The sequence below is a fragment of the Parasteatoda tepidariorum genome, chromosome 4 (assembly GCF_043381705.1).
Source record: "Parasteatoda tepidariorum isolate YZ-2023 chromosome 4, CAS_Ptep_4.0, whole genome shotgun sequence".
Taxonomy (NCBI): Eukaryota; Metazoa; Arthropoda; class Arachnida; order Araneae; family Theridiidae; genus Parasteatoda; species Parasteatoda tepidariorum.
In genome coordinates, this window is record NC_092207.1 from 31,836,477 (window position 1) to 31,859,561 (window position 23,085).

General features: G+C 26.7%; 1 protein-coding gene across 4 annotated transcripts; it reads right to left on the reverse strand.

The window, feature by feature from the left end:
* Positions 1-937: 937 nt before the first annotated feature.
* Positions 938-21,708, reverse strand: LOC107443406 (interleukin enhancer-binding factor 2 homolog). 4 transcript variants are annotated; one of them, XM_016057257.3, is made up of 13 exons: positions 21,629-21,708; positions 19,263-19,374; positions 19,119-19,175; positions 15,104-15,130; positions 13,838-13,966; positions 12,060-12,162; positions 10,041-10,106; positions 8,620-8,736; positions 7,868-8,034; positions 5,594-5,655; positions 4,228-4,342; positions 3,968-4,055; positions 938-1,220 (listed from the first exon to the last, which is right to left on the reverse strand). In XM_016057257.3, the coding sequence occupies exons 2-13, from the start codon at positions 19,362-19,364 to the stop codon at positions 1,075-1,077; spliced, it is 1,179 nt and encodes a 392-aa protein (XP_015912743.1). In that variant the 5' UTR covers positions 19,365-19,374; positions 21,629-21,708; the 3' UTR covers positions 938-1,074. The 4 variants fall into 4 exon arrangements, with proteins under 4 accessions (XP_015912743.1, XP_071035717.1, XP_071035716.1 ...); XM_071179616.1 differs by having other exon boundaries at positions 21,327-21,647; XM_071179615.1 differs by lacking the exon at positions 21,629-21,708 and adding an exon at positions 20,651-20,748.
* Positions 21,709-23,085: the final 1,377 nt, after the last annotated feature.

A 23,085-nucleotide genomic window follows, 5' to 3' on the forward strand; every position in this document is an offset into this window, starting at 1 on the left:
ACTTCGTAAATGTTGTTAATACAAATTAATATTTGTTTTTCGTAGTTAAAAAGAATAAAAGCGAATCTGAAGAACTAAATTTCGTTCATTACAGATAAAAAAATGAGTGGAGCGGGAATAGGAAAACAACGATTTAATAATAATTCCATATTAATAATAAAATAATTAGTGGTTAAGTATTAAGACTAATGAAGTTAACACAACAAGCGATTTTAAAAATCTAGGAGAAACATTACATGTGGAGCGAGAATGAAATGTAGATACAAAAATTTAGGGTATTAGCGAGAAATTCCACCAATAAGGCTCTTCTATGCAGCGAATGAAAATGTTCCGTAGTTAAAAAAAAAGGATCTTTCTTCTAAGCAGAAACTTTTGTTTTTCTTAAAATTTAAAAAGAGAGAAAAACTTATATCTGGAGAAATTACTGAATTTTTGATACTGGCACAATCACCTCTGCCTTGGACGAAAAATAAGACAGGTGAAGAGGTATACAAAACAGAAAAGTAAAAAGAAAAAAAGGTCAATCCGCACACAACGCATTCCACACAATGGAGCGCACTGTGTAGATTTTCCAGTTTAGCTAGTTTCGTTTTTTAAGTCAGTTTCGACATTTGACGCGAAATCTCTCAGAAAAGTATAAAAAACATGAAATTTTGTCTCAAGTACGTTGAGACACTTTGTCGTAGCTGTATTATTCCTGTCAACTTTCTTATTATAGAAAAAGCTTCCATAACATTGAAATAGGAAATTTTAAAAATCTATCAAAGCAACTGTTAAAATATTTAAAGCTGTCCTTATTGAATTTTACACAGTCATTTCACATTATTTATTCCTTTTCTTACACTGCTTCACTCCATATTGAGCATAGCGCATTTGTCATGACTCCACATTTCCATATTAGTAAGAAAAAACTAATCACACAAAGAACTGAGGAATATTTGTGAATCTAGCATAATATTATTTATTTTAAGAAACTGGATAGACAGCTTTTTAAAAAAAGGATTACATGATGAGATATATACAAAGACCAATATAAGATACAATGAACGTGCATTTTAGTCATCATTAAAATCATTAGTCTTGAGTTTCCATAGTGTCATCTTGTTCTTGATCCATATCTTCAGAATTTTCGTCATCTTTCTTGTCAACCGGTTTCTCATAAGCTTTACTCAATGGAGAAACCACAACTCCATCCCAAACGCTCATCTCGATTGCAAGATCTAAAATTTTAAAAAATGATTTTGAACAACTTTTTAAATTTGAACATTGAATATTCGATAAATATATGGAAATTAGGTAATTTAAAAATTTCAATTAATATTCTGTAATATTCTCAGAAGATACCCTAAACAAAAATTAGAATTTTTTAAAAAAAATTCACTGATACTCCCAATTCTCAATCTAATCTGCCTTATCTCAAATCAAAAACTTTAATTTTGAGCTTTAAATGCTACTATCTTAGATATAAAAAATTTTCCTTTAAATCATAACAAAATTATTTTTCTTAAAGGTACCATGTGTAACTAATAATAATTCTAATCATGAAAGATGTATAACACGCATATTCTAATATACATATTTTAATTCACATATTCTATTACATACAATTCTGGATATTTAAGTGCTAGATTTCTTAGTTTTTGCTATTAACATATTTTCAAGAATAAACCGAAAATATATGAAAAATGGTGGTGAAAAAAAACAAAGTTTATTATTGTTTTTTATGGAAATGAATAAACAATAAATAAAATATTTAATAAAAATGTTAAATCAAAATAAATTTTTAAAAAACTGGCATATCAAAGTGAAGGTAGACAGAAGAGAAATAGAAAATTCTTTTTTATTTATAAATTTTATATAATTACCATCAGCTAACATTTTTGGAAAAAATTTGCTTGACAATTAAGATTGCAATAGGAACTGAAGAATTTAATTTGAAATTTTCATTTCTGAAATGAGTTGAAAGCATTAAACTGCTTAAAAATGTTTAAAAATGGGGAAATATACAAAAAAATATATCTCATTTTAACAAACTCAAAATCAAATTAAAAATTATGTAAAAAATTGAAACAGAAAAAAACATATCAAAATTTCTTAACATTTTTTAGGCAAGCTCAATGGTTTTCTGAAAATATCAATCATTATTTCAAATTAATAAAAATACTACTCATTTAAAATATATGAAGTTTAAATAGAAAAAAAATTAAGAGAGAAAGATCAAATAATTATTTTGCCACTTCAAATTGGATTAAGTTAGGTGATACAAATATATATGTTGACTAAGAAAATATTAAAAAATTTGTTTACATTATTCGGAATATTTTTTTCATCTGAATTTTTTTAAAAGCATTCATAGCTTATCTTAAGCAAGGAAAAATTTATAATAAGAACAAGTACAGTAGAACCTCCATAGTTTGTTTCTCAAGGGACCAGGACCATTGATTGCATACGATAGATATGGGGAAAAGACAAATACAGGTCAACATAAAATACCAAATAATAACTTGAAAATGAGTGAAAACCAGTGAAGAAATAATGGACTGAAAAATTTTTGTACTTAATAAATAAATATTTACGATGCAAAAGAAAGGTGAATAAACACATATACAGTACAGAACCCATTATCCGGAAATCAGAAAACCGGAAAACCAAAAAACCGGAACGAAATTCGATAAATTTTCCCGCAATTTTTAAAAAAAAAAATTTTTTCCTCATAAGATTTTAGGATTTTTCTTTCTTTTTTGAAAGATGTTTACCTTACCATCATTTCAGAAATAATCATTAGTGCATTACCTCATTGTTTTTTCTTATTTTTAAGATTATTTCCAAAAAAATTTTTTTTTTGTTGGGTTTAACACTAAAAAAATGGCTTTTTGTTGCGATTCAGAAAACCGGAAAAATCAGTTATCCGGAATAGCAATAGTCCCAATCGTTCCGGATAATCGGTTCTCTACTGTATTTAAAATCTTTGCAAAGTTTGATTTTACACACTCTTTTCTTCTCAGAACAAACAAAAATTTTTTGGCATTTATAACAGATTTAATGTTTATTTTGTTTGCGTGATTAAAGAAAGTACCTCATTGTTTCAAAGACTCAGAGGCCTCCAGCAAAGATTGGCATGGGTTGTGGTCTTATTTTACTATCTTCTTTAATATCACCTTCTACTTCTTCAGCTTCTATAACCAATTCTTTAAAGAACTGTGAGTTTCAAATTTTTTTTTCAATTCTGATTCATATTTTCTGTTATAATTCATTCTTTTTTCAATGCAGAAGTGACTCACATGCTGTTTATGGCATTTTCCACAAACTATAACAAATCCTCATTTTCTCAATTGTATGCAGCATGAGTTACAGTTTATCTTCGCAAAATGAAAGGACTTTCAATTTTTTTTAAATGTCGGGAGAGTATCTGAATGATAGACACACTAATACGTAAGTTTCGAAAATGATCTAAGAAAGTGTTATTAACATTATAAAAATAGCATTTGCGTCAGTTATGTTAATATAAAGCGATATATATGGGAAAATACTGGAACGGTGGATCAAAGTTCGACTGTAATTGGGAGTGATTCAAAACAAATGTGAAAAACACAAAAACCTTATTCTTAATAATCAAACAGTAAAAATAAATAAATGCTAAGTGAAAATCTGGGTAGACAAGATAGTAATATGAAAAAATTATACATTAACCCTTTCCCGAATAGCAAATTTCGGTTGAAAATGGCAACACATTAAAAACTGCAATAAGACATTATGACTTCAATAAAGAGACAAACTTTAACTCTTCACAGTTTAAATAATAGTGATTTCTAAAAATAAAAAAAAAATGAAGCGAACAGTTTTACATTTTAAGTGGTCTGTAATATTTTGGAATTAGTATTGTTAGACTGGACACACAGCACCAGAAAAGGTTAATTTAAGAATACATATTACATGCATGTCCAATGCTATTTTTGAATTAACTTACTAGGAAGAATTTCTAATCCTAATATTTGCTTGAATCCACCATGTGCAATAACACGCAGGAGAGTTTGAGCAGTAAGACATACAAGATCCTAAAAAAAAAAATTAAATATATACTATAATAAAGAAAAAACTGCAGCCTTTGAATACAACTACAAAAATAAAGCTTTTAAATTGTTTTTTGATTAATTTCATTTTAAAAAACCATGTGTTTGTTAAGTTTTAAAAAATTTACTTTGGTCCACCCATGCAATTTGTTATTACCTGTTGCTCTAAAGACATTGACGTATGAACTCGAACAGTTCCACCTTCACATGGATCAGGAATTCCAGCAGAACCAGGAAGAAATAATCCACCAGCTAGCAACTGCAAACATCTCCTGAAAAGTACATCATGTTAAAATTTGAATCTTTGAAGAAAATTTAAAGAGACCAATATAATAAAAAAATAAAAAAAAATTCTGTACATAAGAAGCTATTCCTCTACAATAAAAGAAGATTTTAACTTATTGACAATTTGATAAAATCAAAGATTTTAAATTTTTCTTTGGACATTTAAAGAAAACTTTTAAACATAAAAAGTTTTATTTTGGACATAAAATGCAAAATGAAATCTTAAATCTTTTAACTGTCAAGCCCAAACACAGTTGGGAGCACAATACATTTTCTCACATACAGTTGAATTAAAACATTGTGCTTAGCAGGTACATTTTTGTACAAATTTGTCTAATAATTGAAACAGTAAAAGCATTAATTGATATCCTATGTGTTTTTTAAACAATCAATACAAATTAGAAATGTATTGGCTGCTAATGTATGTCTTGGGTGACCAGCTTAACACTTTTCCTTATCATGTCGTACAATCTGTAAACTTAAATCATAACCAAGCCGAAAGCTCAACACAATTATTTTCAAATATTCAAATTCTTCATCCCTCTTTCAGTCATAACACTTACTTTTAAGCAATATTTTAACCAAATCTTTTCATTGTCTTGCTGTTGCCTCCATGAAAGTACTTATATTTAAATTTTAACTATTTTCAAGACATATCTGATATTTCCAAAGGTCTTCATGCATAGAATTTTAGTAACAACTTAAAATTTGTCATCGATTTATTAGAAAAAAATTATTAAATATATTATATGAATATAAGATTCCATAAAAAAAAACATATGGTGAAAAAGAGAATAAATATAGAATAAATATGAAAATAATGTTAAATATAAATATTTTAAGCCTTATTTTAATTTATCACATGAATTCAGACTGAAATACACCTTAAATTAAAAAAAAANATAATCAAGTCTTACACAGAAACAAATATCTACTTAAAAAAAAAAATTTTTTTTTTTAATTTTCAACCAAAACCAGCATTACTAAAAATTTATTTATGCAAAAATTTCATTATTTAAAATATTTTACATTCACATATTAAATATAACATATTATTTATGTAATAAATCGTGCTGAGAAATTTTAAAATCATGAAAATGAATTATAATGTATAATTTTTAAACGAAATTGCGATGTGCGATTTTTTTAATTCGCACAATACCATATAATATATTCTCAATAAATGTACCAAAACACAGGCTTCTTCATGAACAAATACAATATATAAGTTTATTTACTTGTAAGCAATATTAAGTCCTAAAGGTTGACGACTGGGATGATGATTGATTGCGTAATGTGCCTACAAAATAAAATTATAAGATTTTCTATAACCACACACAATAGAAACATTTATGAGAAAAATATTTAAATATTTTTTGTGAATATTACCTCACTGAAAGTAGGCAACAATTTTTAAAAAATTCAATTCTTATGTTATAAATAAAAATCTTTTACAAGATTCTATCAATGCAGTGTTTTCACTACAGCACGAGAACGCGAGAATCTCGCATATTTTTTTCTTTTCTCGCATTAAAAAATGATTAACGCGAGAAGTTCTCGCACTCTATTAATGAATTTCAAAATGAGCTAATCTCGCCAATTTTGGAAAAAATTTCGTCTTCCGCTATTTTAAATGAAATCCGTTTCACTTTTCTTCCTTGATCTTTCCTTATTTTCAACATCGGTCCTTGTTATCAAGCTTTCCTATTTATCAGTATTGTTCAGAACCATTGCGAACAGCTGAACACAATGCACCCTCAAAACCCTTTCAGAACACATTTCTCTTCAACCACGTGTTAACCGTAGGTAAGGTTTCTTCATGTAAGACGCTTAAATTTTTAGAGCTTGAATGTAAGATGGACAAATACCTTGTTAAGGCAACATTTTCTAGTCCGTAACGGACAAATGAAAATGAAACAAATGTGGGTAGGAACGGTCAAAACGAAACAAATACGGATATTCAATGGATATGGATCAAATACTAGCATAAAGTAAGAACATGAAACAGGGTTTCCGCTACGGTAGCTTTTTTCGCAAAATGCGAAAAGACCCCTCCAAAATGCTAAAATTCAACAAAGCATTTTCGCATTTTTGCTAAAGGATTTTACTAAATTCCATTAAAAAAAAGCTTCCGTGAAAAACCATAACGCTAACATCCATGAAAAAAACTTGATCAAACAAGGAGAAAAAATCTAAATATCTTTCGCAAGAAGAACCATGACGCTAGCGTTCACGAAAAAAACGTGATCAAACGAGATGAAGCATAGCGATCAACAAAAATGGCTAGAATATATGATATATATATTTGTTAATGATTAATATTTAGGGCCCTGAAAGTGCATTTAACTTTCAAGAAGCATTTGTAAAATGGGCAAACATGAAAGAAAGGAAGATTGTTAATTATAAACCAAAATGTTTTGATAAATAATAAATGTGTTTTTTTTTTTTTTAGGTATTCTTTTTGATATTCTTGTACATTAAGCTATTCTTTGTCAGATAACTTACAGTACTTGTTTGATATAAAGTAATTTTATAAGCCTAATGGCATTTTAGCATTTTGCTAAAACTTTTTTTCAGATTTTAGCTTTTTTGCTAATGAATTTTTAGACTCAGCTTAAACCCTGACATGAAAATAACTTCACTATTCTATAGCAGAAATAATTGAAAAACCTATGCTGGCAGATGAAGAGGATAGGAAAGTGTGTGCACAATGCTACAAATTTACTTAGTGGTTCCAAATAGTCCAGTATGTGTTGCACCCAAAACCGAATTAAGACAAAATATACTAACAGATTGACTGATAAGCATTTGAGCAACCTAATGAGAATAGCTGATGAAAAAGTAGATATAGAACATTTTCAATGTGATAATGCAGCAAAAATATTCAATGCTTTAAACATTAGATGTTAAAAATGAAATATTTCTTTTCCAAGTCTATTCGTGTTTTTTTCATTTTTAGAAATCTCACCTAACTTTTTGAAATCTCACCCAGTTTTTGAGAAAGGGTGAGAAATTCTCACCCACTTTTTTTCTGTAATGAAAACACTGCAATGCCTGAGTAAACTTATCTATAACTTCACTATATGACAACTATAACTTCATTATATGACAACTATAGCTACAACTTCAATTTTAAAATTGTAGCGCTAAATACAAATCTACTAAATCATTTATATTTGAGATAAAAACAAATGAGTTCTTTCTTTGAAGAAAAGACTGACAATCAGTTTTGCTATCACTTTTAAAACTTTTGTATGAGCGCAGAAAATCTGAATATGTTTAAAACAATTTTTTGGATGACCTGCATGCAATTAGCTAATACAAGTTGAAAAAACTTTAAGCATACATTAATGAAGATAATAGATTAGCATATTATAAAATAACAAAAAAGTTTCATCTGGTTTTTTAATATTAAATAGGTCAAAAAAATGTATTCTAACTACCAAGAAACATTGAAGCTATGTTTTTAAAACTTAATATAGCTTTAAATAAGGTAAAAATTTATACATTACCAGGAGATCCAAAATCCATGGATTTAAAGGTTGGAAACCATCAAAGCGATTTCTCAGATCTTTGAACAGTCTGATCAAGACTTTAATACTGGAATGGTGAGCATTCTCTTCAAACCAACGTGCATGGCGGATGGCGGCTAGATGATGTTGAAGTATTTTTTGGTCCACTAAATTAACAAAACAAATAAACTCAAAATGATGGCCATTGCAATAATACAGCATAATTGTTATTCTAATTAAATCAAAAATATTTAAAGGAAATTATTTAAATTAATATTTTAATTAAAAATTAATACAAACACATAACAAAACAATTTCTGCTAAGCAAAAAAAATTAAAAAACTAAAATACAGTAAGAAAAATTTAGAAATATAAAAGTAATATTTTGAAAGGGCCTTCAGTCTCTTTCCCCCATGGTGACGGTTTTTTCAGATTTCTTTTTATTTTTAGGACAAAATAATAAATGATAAAAGAAAATTTTGTGATTTTTATACTCTTTAGAAGAAAATAAAAGTATGTTAAAAATCCATAGTGTATATTAAAGGTTTCTTGATATATCCAAACTGCACAAAGATTTGATATAAGCTTTTCTTCACGAAATAAACCATAAATTAAAAATGTCCTTACTAAATCTAGGATCTTTAAAAATTAAGGTTCGTAATAAACTTATTTGAATGCATTTTCAATTCTCAAAAATTAAACATACTTTTCTAAAATACAATAATTCAGTAACTGAAAGCAGGTAGACTTACAATGCAATTCTGGATCAAGTTTTCTTAGATTCTGGGGAACAGTTGTGATCAGACATTTCACTGAGGCTTCAGTTGAACTTATCTCAAAGCCACCTTCAATCATAGCAATACATAAAACTGAAAAGAAAGTTATAAGTTACACCAATTTAATGTAAGCAAGAAACTAAAATGAGCTTTAACTTTTTCATACATCACACTCATAGTGACTTTAAAAAAATAATTTCTATTAAAATTCAAACTTACAGAAATGTATTTGTATCATTTAATGTCTCTAATCATGATAAATTTAAATTTCAACAGACCTTTCACACACGACATATGTAACCAAACTTGCGTACCTAAGGTTACAAAAGTTTGGTTACATATGTCAGATAATTATTAAGTCATTTATGGATAAAAAAAATATTTATAGCTTTTAAAAATTTACTATGGCTTTAGAAACAGAAATTTGGAGTCGATTTTCTGAGAATCACATAAAAAAAACTGAAGTAAATAAAATCTCATAATTCATCCTATTTTCATAAATTGATTTTAATATATTCAAATATTTAATATAATTAATAATATTTAATGTATTTAAAATATTCAAATATTCAATATTGAAATATTTATTACCTTTAAAAAATCACTTTATAACAAAAAGCTATCTGAATTTATTCTTTTTTAATGTTACCACAGGTTCATTTCCTTTAAATATCATATAAAGTTCAAAATTCAAATTTAAAAAAAGCAACATTAAAATAAAATTGAGTTTTAAAACTGCTTAATACTCAAGATTTGGTTTAATTATCACAACCATCATTTATTTTCGTAAAAAAATTTAAATTTTTTTACAGCTATATCATAAAAACATATTGCATGAAACTTTACTTTTGTTTCTTATTTTTGCTTTTGTTTAGTATTTAAAAAAAAAAAAAAAAAACTCACTGTCATTTCAAAACTACTGGAATTTCTCAAACACTGGTGTTTATTGTTAATTGAATCCCATTTTAATACAACAATATATTTAGAACAAATTTTAAAACTACAGAAAGAAAATTTAGACAATCTAAATATAAATAAATATTTTGAAATAAAAAAGTCTTAATTCAAAAAAAAAAAAAATGATTTTTGTTTGTGGGTCATCACAAATCAAATATAATGAAATAAATTACAAAAATTTAACTGAAAAATTACTGATATTTTTAAGCAATAAAAATGTTTTCTAATTTTTTATCCTTTTTTTTTAATCAGAATTGTTTTTTATTTAGTATTAACATGTAGATATGTCATCAACACTAATGATTTGAGAACAATCCGTACAACAGTAGGAAAAATAAGTTTAAAATGTATACATACACAAAATAAAGGAACACAAATGAATAAAAACCAAATTATAGCTAATAATATATAATTCTAAAAAAAGGAAGTACTGAACGTACTTTCTGCTGAATCTAAAGCCTTCAATTCATCTAAAACCTTGTAACCTAAGCCTTGAACAGCTTCCACTAAAATAAATAAATAACATTAAAATAAAGAATTTCTCTAAAAAACCTACCATAAAATGTTTTTCGTTAAGCCATGCGTTTAAAGTAATGGCAGCCTACATATAAATAAAATTTTTAAAATATCTCTAAAGAGAATTAAATATGTTGTGTAAACTATATACGAAACTACTCTTTAGAAAGAAGAAATAAAAAATAGAATAGACCTGTCAACTTCTCCAGGGTTAGGTTGCAGATCTTTCTTAAATGCAGTACAGCACCTTTTATCCAGTATCCAAAAAACTAGGAAAATTTTTTCTGGGTTTTCCCACCATTATGAACTCAAATAAATTAAGGTAAATGCGGAAATTCCAGTCATCTGTGAACTTCAGTAGAGGAATGGATGTATGAGATCTTTGATTTACGAGAGGGAAAGGTATTACCTATGCTTATCAGTTAACAGAAGGATTAAATATATATATAAAAAAATACATTGCTATATTCCACTAGATATAGATATCCACTAGATATAATTATATCCACTAGATATAATAATTAAGTTTAAAAAAATAAGCGAAAATACAGCTATTTTTCATTCAATAATTAAGGTGTAGAGTTAGCTGTACAGCATAAAACCTTTTATTCATTGTTCCAGAAAACATGGAAAAAATTTGCTTGCTTTCCCTGCCATTTCTGAGCTAGAATGACCAAGTCATCCTTGAAGCTGAAAATTGGGGAGGGGATTATTTTTCTCCCTGTTCAATCGAATCTAAGCAAGCGGCAGACTTAAATAAAATTGAATGAATCCAAAATCTAAATTAAGAAATTTTATGAAAGCAAATTATTGAATCTTGTAAATAGTTTCAACTTTTTCATCGCCACCTAATTCTGATAAAAGTTATTCAAAATTAATTTATTTAAAATTTATCACTTTTATTTTATAAAGTATTTAGATTATTTTTAAAAATAAAAAGCTGAACTTCATAATAGACAAGTTCAAACAACAATACTAATTAACATGAAAGCCCAAGAGATTATTTAAAAAATCTTGTGATATCACCTAAAATGGATAATATACATAGCGTTGAATAACTGCCCAGACCAACAACTGCCTGAAAACCAAATGGCATGATGTAATCGCGAGAAAGTGGAACAGCACAAAGCAGAGAAAGAAATTTTCTTCAAATCAGTTGCTGCCAAATTGATCGCAGGGTAGAATGGGGGAATTTTGACTTTTTTTTTCTTCTTTTTTTTTAGAAAATTAAATCTGCATCTTGTAAACAAATTAAGATGAAACAAATTATTTCATTTTTCAGTCCAACTTACGAGGGGGAGAAATCAGCAAACAGGAGGTAGTGGGAAAATTTCAATAAAAATCGAGATCGGTGTTACAGTGGCAAAAAAGTGTTTTAATATTAAACTTAATAAGGGAGGAAGACATTTGTATTTAAAATAAATTTAATAACTTGTTAATCGTAGCTTGAGTGTGCTATTACTGTGCTCTTTAAACTAAATATGCAAATATTTAGTATCAATATCATTTTAATGATAAAATTTGTCTTTCGTAAATTGGTCAACAGATGGATGCACTTTAAACTATCTGCTTTTGGTGTCAAAGAATCAACTTATAGTTGTTCTTATTTTTTATGTCCTTTTTCAACTATATCTATCACTGGAACTATAAAGAAAATCTAATATAATAATATATGATTTAAATATTCGATTTCAAAAAAAAAAATCCATAATTTAACAAACAAATGTTCACACACATAAAACATTCAACTCCCTCAAATTAAAATAATTTAAAAAATAAAAATTGATAGTAAATAAATAATGGAACAATATTATTTAAATATTGCAATCTTTTTTTTTTTTTACCGCATTAAACAGAATGAGAATTTTTTCATTAGAATTAAGAAAATTATCATTTAATATAAAAAACAAAAGTTTGCACTATATATATTTAAACTGACTTACCAGTAGGAAGAGTTTTTAAGATAGTTACAATATCAGCAACTGGATTTCCAATCATCATTGTGCCCTTTTTGAATGAACCAACTTGACGAACTTCTTCAATTTGCTAAAATAAACATCATTTTACACACATTGATAAACTGGTAATCAATTTTAAAAATCAATATGCAACAATTAGAAATAATAACTTTTTTTTTAGCTTTTGAAATGTACTCAAAGTAGAAACATAATATTTCAAAAATAGTTTACTAATTTACTAGTTTTGATAACCAAATAATTTTTACATGATGAACTATTAGCTTCTATTTAGTGTGACAGGATGACTAAAATTTCGAAAGAATTAGTCTTCTGAAATTTAAAAAAAATAAAAAATTTTAAGTTTCATAAAATTTAAATTAATATAAAAAATTCACATAAATTAATGCAAAAAGTTCACATTTTATTCCTAATGTTTAAAGCTAATTTATTAAAAAATCAATTTATAAAAAATATCTTCTCTTCTTTAAAAAAAAAAAAAAATCATGTAATTGCACACAAACGTTATTATCTACTTTCCGATTTTTAAAACCTTTTTTTTTTAATCATCTCAGGAAAATGTACAATAATACCAATAAAATATACAAAAAAAAAACTTTTGGCAAAAAAAAACTTGCTTTGGCAAACTAGTTTTTTTTTTTTTAGTTGTTTTCACCAAAGTTTTGATAACAATTTAAAAAATTCTCTCATTAAATAAAGCTTTGATTTATTTACAAAATTAATAACCTAGAATGATTCATCAATTATAAAAGAATAATAAAATTTAAGTCCACTTTGTGAACAGCAAATTTATCAGCTAACAATATCTCTATTTAAATGCAACTGAAGATTGCGAAAAATATAAAATTTAATCCTACGTAATATCAATGATTGCAAGTTTTCTTCTTAAAACTTATTGCATTACAACTCATATATTACTTATCATTACTAGATCAACAGACCTTAAAATACAGCACTTTAGTTCATAATTAGAAAAATTTTAAAAAAGATTATTATAATATAAATCAGGGGTCATTCCAGGCCAAATTTACTACCGTTTAGAGGTACCTTCACAAATTCAACCTTAAGAAAAACGGTAGTTTCACAAAATACTTTCTTTTTTTATCCCTTAAGAAACGATAAATCCATATTTTTATCATATTTTGGTGTTGATTTTTTAATATAATTTTCAATTTTCACAAAATTGGTACCTCGGAGAAAAACCTAGACTGACCCCTGTAAATAATATTAAAAATAAATCATAACACAACTCAAACTATGTTGACTGTATAAAAACTTAATTTACAGTAATTAATTATCCAAACACATGATTTAAGTTTATTGAAAATGGAATAGAACGTATCATCATTAACTGCTGAAAAATAAGTTAAAATAAAAAAAAATTAAAATTAATTTCATAGATTCTTTTTTTTTTCCCTTCAGATTTGTTGAAGTGAGAAAATAAATTGTGATGTCTCATACTTAACTTAACTATAGGTTGACAAATATATTTTTTTAAGTAAATTAACAAACCTATCGACTAAAAATATTTTAAGAAATAGAAATTAAATTATTTTTAAACAGCTTTGTAATGCCAAGTTAAGATCATTTTCATTTAATATTAAATATAAAATGTGATTTTGAAGATAGTAGTATTAAAACAAAGAATCAGAAGAGATTTCCAATATTATCATAGACAGCTAGAGTCCTAATAAGTACAAGAAAGAAAAAACGAAAATACTTTTTAAGCAATGAACGAAACTTACACAAGCATCAAAGGTTCCGGGGGAAAGAGCAAGATTGTCCAAAACTGTCTGAATCTTTGTAACAAGATTAAGAACAGCAGTTTGTTCTTGGGCGGTAGAAGTAAGATCTTGGTTCCTTTTTAAAATGGCCTAGAGTTAAATATTAAGAAAAATTTAAAAATCAAATTAAAGCTTTATTAAAGAGACATGGCAACATAAATAGTAAAATCTGTTGTTTTTAACAAAGCTTTTTATTTTTTATTTCGAGCATGGATTTCAAATAAAAAGTAATCCTTTAAAATCTTTAACACATAAAAATTAAACTCAGTATATTCTTGAATACCTGTGTGTAAACTATTGTGGTTATTTTTGACTTAGGCAAGGTATTTTTAGTACGTAAACAACCACATAACTGAAGAAAACCAATTTTTTCATCCTTGGCTAAACCTGAATGCTTTCAGGATTGAGATTTCCAATAAAGACAAACTAAACAATTACAATAATTATTAGTTTTTCAAAGCTTTGATTGCTACAGCTAGAACTTTACTAAATTATTTATGTTATTATATTCTAAGTAACAATTAATGTTTTAATAATATATAAGTTTTTTTTTCTAAACTACTTAGAGTACTAAATTTCGCAAAATAAACATTAAGTTCTATTTTTATATTTCAACTTAATCAGTTGAATAATAATTTAGGCAACATTGACATCTTGACACGTCTTTTGGCTGGCAATAAAAAGAAAAAAATTGTTCAATACAGCTAACATGATTTTGATGAAAAGCAAGAAAACAAGCAACTCTTGAACTGTTTGAAGAAAACCAACTCTTTTGAAACCCTAAACTAGACAATTTTGAAGCTGTTTGCCGTAAAATATAGGAACTCTAGAACTAGCTTCCAATAATCAGAAGTTTGTATAAAATCAGAAAAACTCAATTAATTAGTAATGTAAGAGATTACATCAAAACATTAAAATAAGTTAAATACTTTTATTGGCTCCATGGTCCCTTTAAAAAGTAGACAAACACATAACAGTATCAGACAAAGTTACAAAATAAAAACATGCTTTTTTTATATAATTTGGAATCCTATTTGCTCTATAAACTCAGTTATTAAACAGTTTCATAAAATCAACAGTAAATTTAATTTGTACTAGATTGAGGAAAGAAAAACAAACTAAAAATAACAGCATGTCAAAAATTAGATTCAAATAAAAAGAGTTAATAAACATTTTTAAAAACTAAAATGAAAAGACAAAACTAAACTAGTTTTGCTGCATAATTACTTTAAGACTATCTTCATCCTCTTGATTCTTGAGAAGCAAATTTCATGACAACATGCAAAAATTAAAAAAAATTAAAAGTTTGGGATAGAGAGAAAGGATTTAAAGGGAAAAAAAATTAAAGCACAGATGAGACAACCTTACAAATCAACCAAGCTGCAACTTTTAATTTATTTTTTTTTAAATACAAACAAAAAGTTTACAACTTAGATATACATAAACAATCTGTAATAATTTTTATAAATGAGATATTTTTATTTAGTAACAATACAACTCACTTAATAAACAAAACAAAAGAAGTGGTTAATTTAGATTAAAAAATAAAACAAATTTTTGCATACTTTATTGGAATAAATGGTCAGATTGAAGATCAAATGATCCACTAAGCCTAAAATAACCTTAATATCAAACGGAACTTTACACATGGCTCATCATAAGATAAGGGTCACTCGGGACGCAATAGGGGGGGGGGCGTACTAAAGAGCTTAGACTCTAGTGCGACTTCACATTCAAAAAACTTTCAATATAAAAGCATTCAGTGAACTTGAACTTTTACATGGATGCCAGGAAAAAGTTCATTTTATATTTGTCTCGGATTTAAGTTCAATACAATGAAGATAAGAAACTGCATAAAATAAAAGTATGAAAGCTTAAAGTAATACAACAGAAAATCGATCTGTAATTTCTCAAGGGAGCAATCATTACGATTGATAGAACACATAAAATACCAAATAATGAATTGAAAAAGTATGAAAAGTAATATAGAAGTAATGGACAAGAAAATTAACAAACATAAAATGAGTATAAAAAAATTTGTTTGAAAAATTAAGTATTTAATGCAAAAGAAAGAGGTTTAAACACACTTATTTATTTAAAAATATATGGGAACTTAGGTCTGTAAACACTTTTCTCTTCTCAGTGCAAACAAACAATTTTCGACAATTATAAGATCGCTAATTTTCTATAAGTTTGTTTGGATACAAAAATTTCTTCAATGTTTGAAAAGCTTTGGGGCCTTTGATAAATTTTGGCACAGGTAGTGGTTCAATTTCCCCATGTTCATTAATGTCTATTTGCATTTCTTTAACTTGTACAATCATTTTTTGAGCAAATAACACCAAATTCATCAACTGATGCATAGTCATCAAACTCGATTTTCATTTTTCCAAATTTTCTTCTTCATCACCAGTATCACAAGTTACTATTTTCCTTTTCAAAACTTAATAAAACCAATAGCCGATAGAATTTCTGAACGATAAAGGTAGGAATCTGTTAGCTTCAAAAGTGATCTAGACAGGTATTATTAACATCATAAGAATTTGGGACTGTAAAAACAAGACAGTACATATGGGAATATAAAAGATACTAAACAATAGATCAAGGCTCGACTGTAGCTTAACTTTATATTTGAATAACGCTCAGTGTAAAAAATTTCAACAGAACAGTCACTTCGCTATTTATTAATAAGGAATTGTGATCAAAAATACAAAAGAAATACATATTCTTTCAACATTTTAGTAGCAAATGTTATATAACTTTACCCTCTCTGAATTCTCGCTGTATTACTACACATTCTATTTGTTCCCAGCAACAAACAAGTTACATTTTCGCATAATGTTAGGTAAATGTATAATAATTGTTAGTTTAATCTGGGAAACAATCGAAGAGTTTTGCAATAAATACCTATTTTGAAATATCTGGTATGGAATAAAATATTGTTAGGTTCACATTAAAAATCATTGATGACTATTTTATACTTCTATTTATTAATCTTTCATTTAAAAAGAACAAGACAAACTAGGATTAATATTTAACAAAACAAATAAATTAAACAATTTTTTAGATGAATCCCTTTTTTTCTGCAAACTAAGTGTGTTAAAATATGCAAAATACAATAAAAGCTTTATCATTGGATTTTTACACAAGCTTGTAATAAATTTTAACTACTTTTTTTTTTTAAAATATCTGCATTCTCCACTTTATCTAAAAAGGGTAATCCCTACAAGATCTATCCCAGTGAGGGAAATTCCCTCATTAGCAGTAATCAGATATTTAAGAGAGAGTAATAAGTTGAATCTTAAAAAAAAAAAAACTTATTTTGATTTAATATAATTATTATTGCAATAAATAAACATGTTTAAATTTTAAATTTCCAATTCTTTAATGGGTTTGATCACCACTAGGTTCTTACTACATCTGCTAACATTTTAAAAATTGTCAAAAAATTTTCTGAATACAAAATATTAGTGAGCAAAAATTTTAACCTGGTTGGTATCTTTAGAGCTGAAATGGTATGCCCTGAACTAATCTATTTAAACAATACACAAAATAAACAATTGCTAAATAAACAATTTATAGCAATTAGTAAACAAACAATACAATACAATACACTAAATAAACAATATGTTTATTTTAAATTTAAGCACTATTAACTTCCAATATTGCTAATTAAACATCAGATAATAGGCAACTTGCTAAAAGCGTAAACATTAATTAATGACTAGAAAGTTTTGATNTACTGCGCTAGCGATAAAGGCCGAAGTTGGCAAATGTCCCAAAAATAGCTTAATAAAGGGGAAAAAATTTCTCCCCTTTTATATCCAGTTACTGTTTGTGTTGGACACGGACTAGGGAGATTAACGGAGGATCACGAGTGCTTTCCCCTTCCACGGTACGCTAGAAAAACAATTATTTAAAAACAGTACTGTAAGAAAATAATTTTGCAGAACCATTATTGCTTCTGCAGAAATTTTCTGTTTCTGTCGAAATTATTTTTTTGTAAAACAGTTTCTGTTTCTGCAGAATCTTTTTTGAGAACTTTTGTTTTTGCCAAACCCAAAAATTTTGTTTCCCAAATAAGAAAATCTTTCTGCAAGAACTCAGTCCCTTTCTGCGACAATGTCACTGTGTCGCCGTGTTTCTGCCACGGGGAATATTAGTGAGCAAAAATTTTAATCTGGTTGGTATCTTTAGAGCTGAAATGGTATGCCCTGAACTAATCTATTTAAACAATACACAAAATAAACAATTGCTAAATAAACAATTTATAGCAATTAGTAAACAAACAATACAATACAATACACTAAATAAACAATATGTTTATTTTAAATTTAAGCACTATTAACTTCCAATATTGCTAATTAAACATCAGATAATAGGCAACTTGCTAAAAGCGTAAACATTAATTAATGACTAGAAAGTTTTGATAAATTACTGTTAAGACAAATGATGCAGATTAGTATATGTTTAACATTTAAATATCTTATACAATAAAAGTACTAAACTTACAATAACCATACATTGTTATAATTATAATAGATTATATACATTTAATTTATCAAAATACAATAATGCATTATATTTTTAATAACAAGTTAACTATGTTTTAGTGAGAAAAAAAAAGGAATCATTATACATAGAAATTGGTTGATTGGCATCTTTAGAATTGAAACGACATGCCCTGGACTAATCTATTTGAAATCAAATTTTCTTAATATAGACTTATTTCTCATTGAACAATATTAAAAAATACAAGATAACAGATATAGGAATAAGCTATAAATAGTTAAATAAGACCATTTTACAAATGCAAGAATCGAAATTTGTACCAAAATATCTTTACAGAAAAATTTTATACCCGTTTTTAGATAGCAATTTATCAGAAATTTAAAAATAAACAATTTGTTTATTTTAAATTTAAGCACTACAAATTTTTAATACTGCTAATCAAACGTCAGTTAATAAGCAATCTGCTAAAAGCGTGAAAATTAATAATGAATAGAAAGTTTTTAATAAAATACAGTTAAGACAAATGATGCAGATTATATGATCAACATTCAAATATCTTATACTATAAAAGTACTAAATTTACAATAATCATACAATACTATAATTATAATAGATTATATACAATTAATTTATTCCAATACAATAATGAATTATATTTTTAAAAACAATTTAACTACTTTTTAGTGAAAAAAAGGAATTATTATACATAGTTATGGTTGGGAAATATTACCTGTGTTAAAGCTGCATCTTCAGGTGCAAGTTTCACTCTTGGGAAAAATGATTCACACTAAAATAATGAAAAAAATCATTGTGCACAAAGGCATATTTTCTAAAATTATAAAAATATTAAATTATCAAAAATAAATTATTTTACCACGTAAATGTCAAATGGGACTCGAGGAATGAATACTTTGGGTTTATATGGGCCAGAGCGCCCACCCCTAGCAGATCGACCACCACGAGAACCACCTCTCATATTTATTTATCTGAAATGTATATATATAGTTAGCATTAACGACATTTAAATTAGTGCAATGTATAAGAATTCTTTTTTGGTATATAATATTAACGAAATAAAGCACAAATTTACTTTTTCATTAAAAAGTAAATTTACTAGGTGTTAATTTTTCATTAAAAAGTAACACTTAGATAAAAGTACTGAATTAAAAGATATACAACACTTACATTTTATACCATAATTATTAAAATTAAATTACTTAAAACAAGGGTAATTATGACACAAATTGGAAAACCTGGAAAATTGCATGTAATTAAAAATCAATATCAAGATATCAATTTAAATAAATACAGTAGGGAACAGATTATCCGGAACGATCGGGACCCTCGCTATTCCGGATAACTGATTTTTTCGGTTTTCTAAATCGCTACAAAAAGCCGTTTTTTTTATTGTTAAACCCAACTAAAAAGAAAATATTTGGAAATAATCTTAAAAAGAAGAAAAAACAATTAAGTAATATGTTAATGATTATTTCCAAAATGATGGTAAGGTTAACATCTTTCAAAAAAGAAGGAAAAATCCTAAAATTTTATGAGGAAAAAAAATTTTTTTTTTAAATAATGGCGGGAAAATTTATCGAATTTTGTTCCGGTTTTTTGGTTTTCCGGTTATCTGATTTCCGGATAACGGGTTCTATACTGTACCATACATGTTTTGTATTTAACATAGTCTTTGAGATAAAATTTATAATTAAATTATCTACCAATGAAGAATACCACAACTTCATAATAACTAATTTAAGAAAAATCTAAGTTCTTATAAGAATCAAGATGTTGAATTTCTAAAAATGTGTGAATATGAGTTGCAGTATTGGATTTTAAAATTGTGTGATTATGAATCAGGCTATCGGACTTACATACACGTGAATAGTAATTTAACATTTGATGTTAAATTCACATGAATACAAATTGGGCAGATGAATTTTAAAAACGTGTAAATATGAACAACAAAATTAATTTTAAAAAAGCATAAATACAAATCGCCTGTATTAAATTAGGTAAATACGAAAATCGATGTTAGATGTTCAAACCGCATGAATAAAAATCACAATATTAGCGGATTCCAAATATTTAAAATGGCAAAAATCCGTGAAACCAGTAAAGTAAAATTGAATTCAATTCATTGGCAGATAAAATCATATGTTGTAGTGTTTTGTTAATGGGAATTAGCAAAAGATTCAAAAGTTGAATTTTAGATGAATTTTTAAACATGAACATTTTGTCCATTCATAAGTTTTTGATTACCGAAAGTCGAAGATTCAATGGTCTTGAGATGAGGGAGATTTTGGTATTGTGATCTGTGGCAGAATAATCGCTAAGTCTTGGAAACTTTTAGACAGCGGCCAATGAGAAACTAGAAAAAAAATTACAGAAACGGACCAACTCAAAAGGTTAACTCGTAGCCACCCTCAAGCAAACATCTACATGTTTTTTCTTATTTTTTTTTTAAAAAAATACAAGTTTAAAATTTAATTTGCACATCGGCAATTGTAGTTGGCGCAACAGTTCACGATACTGAAATATCCCGTCGAGAAACGCAGAATTCCACGATATTGACAAAAAAATCATATGCCCTGCTCCTAATATGTAGACCGACCTGGAAGGATATACGAAAAACCTGGAATTACGGGATACCCCCATAATACAATCACCCTTGAAATGAATCTTTCATTCTTAGTTTATTTAGAACTAGCTGTTAATCCTTCATGCATCTGAACCCCTAAAAAGTTTTGTTCACCGCATTTCAATTTTGAGTTTATGTTGTTTTGCATTGCTGTAAGATGAGAAGATTTCAAAATATGTTGATGGAAGGAGGAAAGAGGACATCTCTTCACTTTATTTTAATACTAGTTTTTATAGAATTGTTTTTGATTTTAACTTATTGTTTGAGAAATAAAGAAAAACTGAAAAAATATCACACATTAGTTGTAAACAAAATCTCATAACTCTTGGCAGTTACGTGGAAAAAACACTAATTATATTCTCAAAAACAGTAATTTTTTGTCATTCAACTCTAATCTTGACAATGAAATCATAGTTATACTGATAAATCTTAATAGTCAACTCTAGATCAAATGGTGCACAATTTCGTGTTTATTTAATAGAAAAAAGCGCCAGACATGTACTTAACGGTTGAAAATAAAATAATGTACACATTTAAGAAACATTTAATTTTCTTAATAAATGAAATTAAGTTCTATATTAATCAAAATAAACCCTTACCCTGACCGGCAAAAAGCACAGAAAAACAGCAAGCAAAAAAACAAATCCGTCAGAAAACATTAGTTGTTGCCACAATCTAGAATTGTAACTTATATTTTTATAAATGATTTCTGTAAAAAAATAAGTATCACATGTTATTGGTATAATAAAACATTCACAAAAGTGAAAATTGATTGCGAATCGAGATTTTTTTTGAGCTGGTGTGCGTGATTTTCGATGTGTAATTTATAATTTCTGAGTTTTTTTTATATGATTTATAATTCCTATATATTACAACTACTGTTAGTTCATGCTTAAAGTACCTTTAGTTGTCTTTAGCTTTGTATAAATAAATATTCCTTTCCATATTTCTGGCGTGACCTTACTTATTTAATCTGAATCTTTTCTCTTAGTGAAATGGTAAGGTAACCCATTCAGTTTACTTTTATATTTGCAATAAAGATTTATGATTTCTTTTAAAGTTAAGCTGTTTGAAAATGTTCACCTAGTTTAAACAAGGCTATAAGTAATAAATGCACTGGCACTTTTTAGATATAGATAATATCATATACCCGTACTGCAGAACTGGGAAGTAAGTTGAGTCAGAGTGGTAAAACCCCTTAATACCAACTCTTTTTCCCTTAAAACTACATATATATATAAAGAAAAATGTATTTTTCTTACATTTGCATTTTATGTGTTCCATTTAATCAATTTTCCGTACAACCACGTTCTGCCTTATCAACATAGAACAAGACAATAATTCTTTGTAATAAAAAATATAATCTTTGGTTGTTATTAGAAAAATATCATTTTATTTTTAAAAATATAAAATTATCATTTGTTCATAGAAACATTTGTAACTCTTTTAATGAAATATTTATTATTCTTAAAACACGTTTTGAAACAGGTTCTCCATTCTGGTCTGCTTTTCCATATATATAACTAAAATCAATTTTTCAACTTATCATCGAATTTCAAAAGATTTATAGCCCATTGCATGGATCCAGTGCAACGTAAATAAAGTACCTATCCAATTTAAATTTATTCAATGCCTAAATTGCGTTTGCAAGGTTGCTCAATGCTGCGTTTGCAAGACAAAGTGTGTTTTTCTCTGCTCCTAAAAACATGTCATTTCAATTCTAATTAATACATGAAATTCTTTTCTTAAAGTTTTCGTTGAAATGAAAATAAAAATGCTGAAATTTGAACTAAAAAGAAATGCTCTTATCCCGCATGTTATAAACGTTGAGAATGGTTTTAAAAGAAACTTGTTTTATCGCATTGTTTTTACTTCTTTTTTAAATAAATATTTAGCTAAATTTAGCTAAATAAATAGTTTTCATTATAAAGGTCTAAATTGCCTATAATTTAGTTTTTTTTAAATTTTTATTATAAATTCATTTCTGGAAAAAACGCTAAAAGTATAAGTTTTTTCTTAAACGTTAAGGAGTTTTTTCTTTTTTAAAAGAGATCTA

What these genes read in the sequence shown, in the direction of transcription:
- LOC107443406 (XM_016057257.3), bottom strand. Translation starts at nt 19,364, where the DNA reads ATGAGAGGTGGTTCTCGTGGTGGTCGATCTGCTAGGGGTGGGCGCTCT. An exon ending in AAGATGCAGCTTTAACACAG is followed by an intron (nt 15,131 to 19,118) that starts GTAATATTTCCC and finishes TTGCTTCTCAAG; the next exon opens with AATCAAGAGGATGAAGATAG. An exon ending in GGCTTTAGATTCAGCAGAAA is followed by an intron (nt 8,737 to 10,040) that starts GTACGTTCAGTA and finishes CTTTCTTTTCAG; the next exon opens with TTTTATGTATTGCTATGATT.